The sequence below is a fragment of the Dama dama genome, chromosome 2, assembly GCF_033118175.1.
Source record: "Dama dama isolate Ldn47 chromosome 2, ASM3311817v1, whole genome shotgun sequence".
NCBI classification, from domain to species: Eukaryota; Metazoa; Chordata; class Mammalia; order Artiodactyla; family Cervidae; genus Dama; species Dama dama.
In genome coordinates this window covers 24,208,865-24,219,645 of record NC_083682.1, presented here as the reverse complement: position 1 = coordinate 24,219,645, position 10,781 = coordinate 24,208,865, and the positions used below count along the sequence as shown (strand labels likewise).

At 39.8% G+C, this 10,781-nt stretch overlaps 1 protein-coding gene across 1 annotated transcript; it reads left to right on the top strand.

Annotated features, from left to right (window-relative positions):
• The first annotated feature begins 9,814 nt into the window (after positions 1 to 9,814).
• On the top strand, positions 9,815 to 10,747 carry LOC133068252 (olfactory receptor 10N1-like). Its single transcript, XM_061159457.1, has one exon. The coding sequence runs from the start codon at positions 9,815 to 9,817 to the stop codon at positions 10,745 to 10,747; it is 933 nt and encodes a 310-aa protein (XP_061015440.1).
• Positions 10,748 to 10,781: the final 34 nt, after the last annotated feature.

Here is a 10,781-nt window from a genome sequence, read left to right as displayed (position 1 = left end):
CACAAGTAACTCTTTCCCAAATTCTTTAGCATGGCTATCTCTATAGAAAATACAATTATAATGAACCATTATACAGCATCTTACTGTGTATCAAAATCTTTCCTGAGTATCATCACATTTAATCTTTACAGCAATTCTGGAAGGTAAATATTATCTCAGTTAATCAGAAAAAAAAAATTCAGTGGGTACCCTCTATTTACCCAGCACAAGTATAAGAATATCCCGTATCTTCAAGGGGCACGGTTATATCAGAACATTAAAATAAAGATCTGTAGGACACACATGAGGGAAAGGAGACTATTCAATAATTGAACAGAAATGTTCCTATTTTACCCTTCTTATCCTGCCTGAATTGTTAATAACGCTTTCTTTGATTCTCAAAAGTGTCCTGCTTGGAATAATATATTTAACTGATTGGTTAAGGCTGAGACTATTGGTGCAGGGAATACTTTCTGCTTATATAAAGATGAGAAATTGAGATTCCAAGATTATAAACAACTTGAGTACATGAAGAGCATTATCTTACCATTTTTCAGGTTTTTTAGAAGACAAAATTATCAATCAATAACTATTAATAATATCAATTATAAAAGAAAATCAGAGAATTTGTCCAGGAATTATAATTAGAAGTTCAAACCATTATAATTGGACATTTTAAATTGCATTTTGCATCTCAAAAAAGCAAATTATAATGGTAAAAAGTGTAAGTGAAAAAGACATCTCTCTTCTTTTTTTTTTTTTTTCCAATTATTTTTATTAGTTGGAGGCTAATTACTTCGCAACATTGCAGTGGGTTTTGTCATACATTGACATGAATCAGCCATGGAGTTACATGTATTCCCCATTCTGATCCCCCCTCCCACCTCCCGCCCCACCTAATTCCCCTGGGTCCTCCCAGTGCACCTGTCCAGAGCACCTGTCTCATGCATCCCACCTGGGCCGGTGGTCTGTTTCACCATAGATAATATACATGCTGTTCTCTCGAAATATCCCACCCTCGCCTTCTCCCACAGAGTCCAAAAGTCTGTTCTGTACATCTGTGTCTCTTTTTCTGTTTTGCATGTAGGGTTATCATTACCATCTTTCTAGATTCCATATATATGTGTTAGTATGCTGTAATGATCTTTATCTTTCTGGCTTACTTCACTCTGTAAAATGGGCTCCAGTTTCATCCATCTCATTAGGACTGATTCAAATGAATTCTTTTTAATGGCTGAGTAATATTCCATGGTGTATATGTACCACAGCTTCCTTATCCATTCATCTGCTGATGGGCGCCTAGGTTGCTTCCATGTCCTGGCTATTATAAATAGTGCTGTGATGAACATTGGGGTGCATGTGTCTCTTTCAGATCTGGTTTCCTCAGTGTGTATGCCCAGAAGTGGGATTGCTGGGTCATATGGCAGTTCTATTTCCAATTTTTTAAGAAATCTCCACACTGTTTTCCATAGCGGCTGTACTAGTTTGCATTCCCACCAACAGTGTAAGAGGGTTCCCTTTTCTCCACACCCTCTCCAGCATTTATTGCTTGTAGACTTTTGGATAGCAGCCATCCTGACTGGCGTGTAATGGTACCTCACTGAGGTTTTGATTTGCATTTCTCTGATGATGAGTGTTGTTGAGCATCTTTTCATGTGTTTGTTAGCCATCTGTATGTCTTCTTTGGAGAAATGTCTGTTTAGTTCTTTGGTCCATTTTTTGATTGGGTCATTTATTTTTCTGGAATTGAGCTTCAGGAGTTGCTTGTATATTTTTGAGATTAATCCTTTGTCTGTTTCTTCATTGGCTATTATTTTCTCCCAATCTGAGGGCTGTCTTTTCACCTTACTTATAGTTTCCTTTGTAGTGCAAAAGCTTTTAAGTTTCATTAGGTCCCATTTGTTTAGTTTTGCTTTTATTTCCAATATTCTGGGAGGTGGGTCATAGAGGATCTTGCTGTGGTTTATGTCGGAGAGTGTTTTGCCTATGTTCTCCCCTAGGAGTTTTATAGTTTCTGGTCTTACATTTAGATCTTTAATCCATTTTGAGTTTATTTTTGTGTGTGGTGTTAGAAAGTGTTCTAGTTTCATTCTTTTACAAGCGGTTGACCAGTTTTCCCAGCACCACTTGTTAAAGAGGTTGTCTTTTTTCCATTGTATATCCTTGCCTCCTTTGTCAAAGATAAGGTGTCCATAGGTTCATGGATTTATCTCTGGGCTTTCTATTCTGTTCCATTGGTCTATATTTCTGTCTTTGTGCCAGTACCACACTGTCTTGATGACTGTGGCTTTGTAGTAGAGTCTGAAGTCAGGCAGGTTGATTCCTCCAGTTCCATTCTTCTTTCTCAAGATTACTTTGGCTATTCGAGGTTTTTTGTATTTCCATACAAATTGTGAAATTATTTGTTCTAGTTCTGTGAAAAATACTGTTGGTAGCTTGATAGGGATTGCATTGAATCTATAGATTGCTTTGGGTAGAATAGCCATTTTGACAATATTGATTCTTCCAATCCATGAACATGGTATGTTTCTCCATCTGTTTGTGTCCTCTTTGATTTCTTTCATCAGTGTTTTATAGTTTTCTATGTATTGGTCTTTTGTTTCTTTAGGTAGATATACTCATAAGTATTTTATTCTTTTTGTTGCAGGGTTTTCTATGTAGAGGATCATGTCATCTGCAAACAGCGAGAGTTTCACTTCTTCTTTTCCTATCTGGATTCCTTTTACTTCTTTTTCTGCTCTGATTGCTGTGGCCAAAACTTCCAACAGTATGTTGAATAGTAGTTGTGAGAGTGGGCACCCTTGTCTTGTTCCTGATTTCAGGGGAAATGCTTTCAACTTTACCATTGAGGGTAATGCTTGCTGTGGGTTTGTCATATATGGCTTTTATTATGTTGAGGTATGTTCCTTCTATTCCTGATTTCTGGAGAGTTTTAATCATAAATGAGTGTTGAATTTTGTCAAAGGCTTTCTCTGCATCTATTGAGATAATCATATGGTTTTTATCTTTCAATTTGTTAATGTGGTGTATTACCTTGATTGATTTGCAGATATTAAAGAATCCTTGCATTCCTGGGATAAAGCCCACTTGGTCATGGTGTATGATTTTTTTAATATGTTGTTGGATTCTGTTTGCTAGAGTTTTGTTAAGGATTTTTGCATCTATGTTCATCAGTGATATTGGCCTGTAGTTTTCTTTTTTTGTGGCATCTTTGTCTGGTTTTGGAATTAGGGTGATGGTGGCCTCATAGAATGAGTTTGGAAGTTTACCTTCCTCTGCAATTTTCTGGAAGAGTTTGAGTAAGATAGGTGTTAGCTCTTCTCTAAATTTTTGGTAGAATTCAGCTGTGAAGCCATCTGGTCCTGGGCTTTTGTTTGCTGGCAGATTTCTGATTACTGTTTTGATTTCCTTGCTTGTGATGGCTCTGTTAAGATCTACTATTTCTTCCTGGTTCAGTTTTGGAAAGTTATACTTTTCTAAGAATTTGTCCATTTCTTCCAAATTGTCCATTTTATTGGCATAGAGCTGCTGGTAATAGTCTCTTATGATCCTTTGTATTTCAGTGTTGTCTGTTGTGATCTCTCCATTTTCATTTCTAATTTTGTTAATTTGGTTCTTCTCTCTTTGTTTCTTAATGAGTCTTGCTAATGGTTTGTCAATTTTGTTTATTTTTTAAAAAAACCAGCTTTTAGCTTTGTTGATTTTTGCTATGGTCTCTTTAGTTTCTTTTGCATTTATTTCTGCCCTGATTTTTAAGATTTCTTTCCTTCTACTAGCCCTGGGGTTCTTCATTTCTTCCTTCTCTAATTGCTTTAGGTGTAGAGTTAGGTTATTTATTTGGCTTTTTCCTTGTTTCTTGATGTAAGCCTGTAATGCTATGAACCTTCCCCTTAGCACTGCTTTTACAGTGCCCCATAGGTTTTGGGTTGTTGTGTTTTCATTTTCATTCATTTCTATGCATATTTTGATTTCTTCTATGAGTTGTTGGTTATTCAGAAGGGTGTTGTTTAGCCTCCATATGTTTGAATTTTTAACAATTTTTTTTCCTGTAATTGAGATCTTATCTTACTGCACTGTGATCAGAAAAGATAACTAGAATGATTTCAATTTTTTTGAATTTTCCAAGACCAGATTTGTGGCCTAGGATGTGATCTATTCTGGAGAAGGTTCCGTGTGCACTTGAGGAAAAGGTGTAGTTGATTGTTTTGGGGTGAAATGTCCTATAGATATCAATTAGGTTTAGCTGGTCCATTGTGTCATTTAAGGTTTGTGTTTCCTTATTAATTTTCTGTTTAGTTGATCTATCCATAGTTGTGAGTGGGGTATTAAAATCTCCCACTATTACTGTGTTACTATTAATTTCCTCTTTCATACTCGTTAGCATTTGCCATACGTATTGCAGTGCTCCTATGTTAGGTGCATATATATTTATAATTGTTATATCCTCTTCTTGGATTGATCCTTTGATCATTAAGTAGTGTCCTTCTTTGTCTCTTTTCACATCCTTTATTTGAAAGTCTATTTTATCTGATATGAGTATTGCAACTCCTGCTTTCTTTTGGTCTCCGTTTGCGTCAAATATTTTTTTCCAGCCCTTCACTTTTAGTCTGTATGTCTCTCTTGTTTTGAGGTGGTTCTCTTGTAGACAGCATATATAGGGGTCTTGTTTTTGTATCCATTCAGCCAATCTTTGTCTTTTGGTTGGGGCATTCAACCCATTTATATTTAAGGTAATTATTGATAGGTGTGGTCCCGTTGCCATTTACTTTGTTGTTTTGGGTTCACGTTTTTACAACCTTTCTGCATTTCCTGTCTAGAGAAGATCCTTTAGCATTTGTTGACGAGCTGGTTTGGTGGTGCTGAATTCTCTCAGCTTTTGCTTGTCAGTAAAGCTTTTGAATTCTCCTTCATATCTGAATGAGATCCTTGCTGGGTACAGTAATCTAGGTTGTAGGTTACTTTCTTTCATTACCCTAAGTATGTCCTGCCATTCCCTTCTGGCCTGGAGGGTTTCTATTGATAGATCAGCTGTTATCCTTATGGGAATCCCTTTGTGTGTTATTTGTTTTTTCTCCCTTGCTGCTTTTCATATTTGTTCTTTGTGTTTGATCTTTGTTAATTTGATTAATATGTGTCTTGGAGTGTTTCGCCTTGGGTTTATCCTGTTTGGGACTCTCTGGGTTTCTTGGACTTGGGTGGCTATTTCCTTCCCCATTTTAGGGAAGTTTTCGGCTATTATCTCCTCGAGTATTTTCTCATGGCCTTTCTTTTTGTCTTCTTCTTCTGGGACTCCTATGTTTTGAATGTTGGGGCGTTTCATACTGTCCCAGAGGTCCCTGAGGTTGTCCTCATTTCTTTTGATTCTTTTTTCTTTTTTCCTCTCTGCTTCATTTATTTCCTCCATTTTATCTTTTACCTCACTTATCCTATCTTCTGCCTCCGTTATTCTACTCTTGGTTCCCTCCAGAGTGTTTTTGATCTCATTTATTGCATTATTCATTTTTAATTGACTCTTTTTTATTTCTTCTAGGTCTTTATTAAACATTTCTTGCATCTTTTCAATCTTTGTCTCCAGGCTATTTATCTGTAACTCTATTTTGTTTTCAAGATTTTGGATCATTTTTATTATCATTATTCTAAATTCTTTTTCAGGTAGATTCCCTATCTCCTCCTCTTTTGTTTGACTTGGTGGGCATTTTTCATGTTCCTTTACCTGTAGGGTATTTCTCTGCCTTTTCATCTTGTTTAGATTGCTGTGTCTGGAGTGGGCTTTCTGTATTCTGGAGGTCTGTGAGTCCTTTTTATTGTGGAGGTTTTACCCAGTGGGTGGGGTTGGACGTTTGGCTTGTCAAGGTTTCCTGGTTAGGGAGGCTTGCGTCCATGTTCTGGTGCATGGAACTTGATTTCTTCTCTCTGGAGTGCAATGGAGTGCCCAGTGATGAGTTTTGAGATGTGTCTATGTGTTAGGTGTGACCTTGGGCAGCCTGTATGTTGGCGTTCAGGGCTATGTTTCTGCGTTGCTGGAGAATTTGCGTGGTATGTCTTGCTCTGGAACTTATTGGCTCTTGGCCACGTGGTGGTTGGTTTCAGTGTAGGTATGGAAGCTTTTGGACGGTCTCTTATTACTTAAAGTTCCATGTAGTCAGGAGTTTTCTGGTGTTGTCGGGTTTTGGGCTTAAGTCTCCTGCCTGTGGGTTTCAGTTTTATTCTTCCAGTAGTCTCAAGACTTCTCCTACTATACAGCACAGCTAATAAAACGTCTAGGTTAATGGCGAAAGATTCTCCCCCATGAGGGATGCCCAGAGAGGTTCACAGAGTTACATGAAGAAGAGGAGAGGGAGGAGGGAAGTAGAGATGAGCAGGAGGAGAAAAAGAGGGACTCAAGAGGAGAGCGATCGATCCATGCAGTTGTCTGTTCCCAGAGTGTTCTCCGTAGCCCAGAGACCCACAAAGATTCACAGAATTGGATTGGGAAGAGAAGGGGAAAGGAGGAAATAGAGGTGTTCTGAGGTAGAAAACGGAGAGTCAAAAGTGGGAGAGAATAATCAACACACTCCTGTATAAAAATGGGAACTGAATACTGGATTCTTAAATGTCCACAATTTATATCATATACCGAAAAACAAAGATTAAAAATCTAGAGTAGAGGTTAGAGTCTTAAAAATACTATATTAAAGGCAAAAACGAAAACACACACAAAAGAATTTTAGAAATATATATGAAGTTTGGTTTAAAAATAGGGCTTCTCTCTCTTTTTTTTTTTTTTTTGTAAGGTTATAGTGTAATGAAAATGAAAATTAAGGCGTAGTGGAGGAGTAATAGAGGACTTTAAAAGGAAATAAGAGAAAAAGAAAAATAGAAAATAGAAGAGAAAAAGAAAAAATAAAGAAGGAAAGAAAAAAAAAAACACAAGTAAAAAAAATAAAAAAAATTTTTTTCCCCTAATTAAGAAAATCGTAAAAATCTGTGAAAATGAAAGTTAAGGAGTGATGGGGGAGTAATAGGGAATTTTAAAAGAAAATAGAAGAGAAAACTTAAAAAAGAAAAAAGAAAAAAATTTTTTTTTCTTTACTCAAAAAAAAAAAATAAATAAAAATAAAAATATATCTAGGAATTTCTCTGAAGCTGTTGCAGTCAGTGTGGGTTCGGTTCAGTTTCAGATAGCTCCTCGTTCCAGCTTACACTTCTCGATATCTACAGGCCCCTTCCGATGTAGTCGGTGTTACCTACAGGGATTTTAATCTGTTGCACCGGTCCCTTCTGAAGCGGTTCCCTTTGTTTATTTGGCTTCTGTTTGCCGGCCTCTTCCGCGCCTAATTTCCGCCATGACACAGGCGGGCGGAGGTGGTCTCTTATTCAGGTAGCTAGGTCCGTCGCGCTGCGGGGAGGGGCTGGCGCTGCTTTCCCCGTCTAAGCTGCTCAGGCTCCCGGCTGCTCTATATGGAGCGTGCCCTGCGCTGCGCGCGGTTCCAGCCCTTGGGTGTTCCACAAAAGCGCGGAACACAAAGCTGAGCCTGCATTTTGTGCCTTCCCCGTCAGAGCGGTTCAGGCAGCCAGGGGCTTGACGAGCGCTCTCTCCCTGGGTGCGGCACGCCTTCTGCCCTCCGCGTCCCCAGCCCCAGACCCTGCCCGCGCCGGTCGGGTGCCTGCGCCCTGTGTCTCGCTCTGACCCTCCCAGCGGATGTCGACCATCCAGAATCTCAGGAGGTCTTTGCTTAGAAACTGGAGGCCTGTTTGCAGTGCGGTAGGGGATGCGGTCCTTGGGGCCCGAGCCTGCCCCCTTCCCCTCCCACCTGCCTCCTGCCTCTGGCGGGGCTGGGCCGGTCCGCAGCCTGCGAGCTCTTCTCTGGACTTTCTCGGTCCCTTTGTTCTGGGAACGGCTGGCAGTGTGTTCGGGCCGGTTAATTTTCTCTCTCTCTTTTACTGTCCTACAGTTTAAGTTGGTAACTCATAAAAGCTCCCTCCGATTGTCCTCAGGGCACTCAGGCCAGGTCCTTACCCTAAGCAATGCCGCCCACTCCTTTCCGTTCCGCCCCCACTTGCTGGTGGCGGATGCGGGGGTCTGGGGTACTTTTCCGCTGGGAGTTGCTTTTAGGCACGTAATCTGTGAGTTTTATTTATTGTTCCCCTCCCAGTCAGGTTGCCCTCCGAGGTTCAAAATCCCCCAGACCCGCCAGTGCGAGGGTTTCCCGGTGCTTGAAAACTTCCTCTATTAAGAGTCCCTTCCCGGGACAGATCTCCGTCCTTTGCTCCCCTGTCTCCCCTTTTATCTTTTATATTTTGTCCTACCTCCTTTTGAAGACAATGGGTTGCTTTTCTGGGCGCCTGATGACCTCAGCTAGCGATCAGAAGTTGTTTTGTGAAGATTGCTCTGTGTTCAGTTATTCTTTTGATGAATTTGTAGGGGAGAAAGTGGTCTCCCCGTCCTATTCCTCCGCCATCTTGGCTCCTCCCCCTCTCTTCTTTTTTAAAGTTAATTTATTGGAGTATAGTTGCTTTACAATATTGTGTTAGTTTCTACACTGTAGGAAAGTTAATTAGCTACATAAGTCTACTCTTTTTTTTTGGATTTATTTCCCATTTAGGTCACCAAGAAGCATTGAGTAGAGTTCCCTGTGCTATACGGTAGGTTTTCATTAGTTATCTATTTTATGCATAGTATCATGGCATCTCTTCTTGAGAAATTCAGGAGCTCACCCATTGTAGCAGACAGCTGACCACAGCGCTCCCTACTGGCCCTTTTCTGTTCTCGACATAATGAGTTTTTCCTTTAAAATAAAACAATTATACTCTTAAAAGCAAAACACTGAATGATGGCTACCAGGGTAGGGGACAACAGGAAATGAGAAATTGCTAATGAATAGGTGTAAAGTTTCACTAATGCTGTAAAACATTATGTTCATAGTTAATATTATCTGTACACTTAAAAATCTGTTTAGAGAGTAGGTCTCATGTGAAGTTTTATTACCACAATAAAATTAAAATTAGAATTTAAAGCAATCAGAAGACACAGAAAAGTCTGCAGAATTGAAATACTTTGGATTTCAAAATTTCAGTAGTTAGCAAACATCAAATATTCCCAAAATTCATCTTTATATATGATGACTTCACTAAAACCTATCATCTACACAGTCTCTAAACATCTACTAATCTCTATAAACAAACTAAACACAAGGATAATAATCAAATTTGTCACTGTTAATTTCTTTTCAGGCAAATAACCTTCAGTTCAGTTCAGTCACTCAGTCATGTCTGGCTCTTTGAGACCCCATGTTCAGACTAAGAAATATATCCAATTAGAAGGATATCATACACCCAAATCTTACTGCTCCTTAAACTGTATCACAGACCATTCTTCTCAACAGAGGTGTGGGTGCCCAAATTGACCTTTGGTGAATATTTAGGGTGTTTGAACACGTATTTGAGTAACTGTAGTTCTGTAAAGGAGTCAGGAGGGGCGGGCTTCCACATGTTTTCAGGTTGATCTTAAATTTAGGACATTTTTGTTGTAGTTGTAGAATTGGTTGTGGACTTATTTCAAACTATGCTCATCTGCTCAGTATTGATGCCTTTGTTCTCCTAGTACATCCAGTATTTCACTTTGTTAAAGTTTCATATTGCTTGGAATCCCTATTCATAAAGGAATGTGATATACATCTGCTTTGCTAGCCCCTAAATATTATTCCCAGAATTTCTGATTCTTAATTTCAACATCATCTTTATGTGTAAACAAAGATTAGTGATGATGAATGTATCAGTATTGTGTCTGTCACAATCAGCCTCCACATTCATGCTTTCCTGTCTTTTGTCTCCCCTAGACCTTCCTCCCAGGAACATGAGGAACCACACAGAGCTGAATGAGTTTATCCTACTGGGAATACCTCAGACAGAGGGACTGGAGACTGTGCTCCTTGTCATCTTCTCCTTCATTTACCCCTTGACCTTGCTGGGAAATTTGCTCATCCTTCTAGCAATTGTCTTCTCCTCGACCCTTCACACTCCCATGTACTTCTTCTTGGGACTCCTGTCGATTATGGACATGCTGTTCCCCTCTGTACTCTGTCCCAAGATGCTAGTCTGTTTTTCTGGCCAGAGCCGAGCCATTTCTTATAAGGGATGTGCTGTTCAGCTCTTCTTCTATCATTTCCTGGGTTCTACGGAAGGCTGCCTCTATTCTGTGATGGCTTATGATCGCTTCGTTGCCATCTGTCACCCACTGAGGTATAAGCTCATCATGAGACCTGGAGTCTGTGTTGGTTTGGTCATGGCAGCCTGGTTGGTGGGTTGTCTTCAGGCCACTATCCTGACATCCTTTACCTTTCAGCTACCCTACTGTGGCCCCAATCAGGTGGACCACTTCTTCTGTGACATTCCTGCTGTCTTACCCCTGGCTTGTGCTGACAGCTCCTCTGTCCAGGGAGTAGCTTCCACTGGTATTGGCTTTCTGGCTTTAATGCTTTGGTTGAGTATTTGTGCCTCCTACACATGCATTGGGATTGCCGTTTTGAGGATCCATTCAGCCGAGGGCAGGCAGAAAGCTTTCTCTACCTGCAGTGCCCACCTCATTGCCATTCTCTGTGCCTTTGGACCTATAATCATTGTCTATCTGCATTGCACACCCAATCCCTTGCTAGACGCCACAGTGCAACTATTAAATAATACTGTCTCACCCATGCTGAACTCATTAATCTATTCCTTAAGGAACAAAGAGGTGAAAAGTTCCCTAAAAAGGATTTGCCACAATGTAGTATTTACTGTCCTGCAATAAATTAAAGGTTTTACAATGGATTTTAAAATGTATT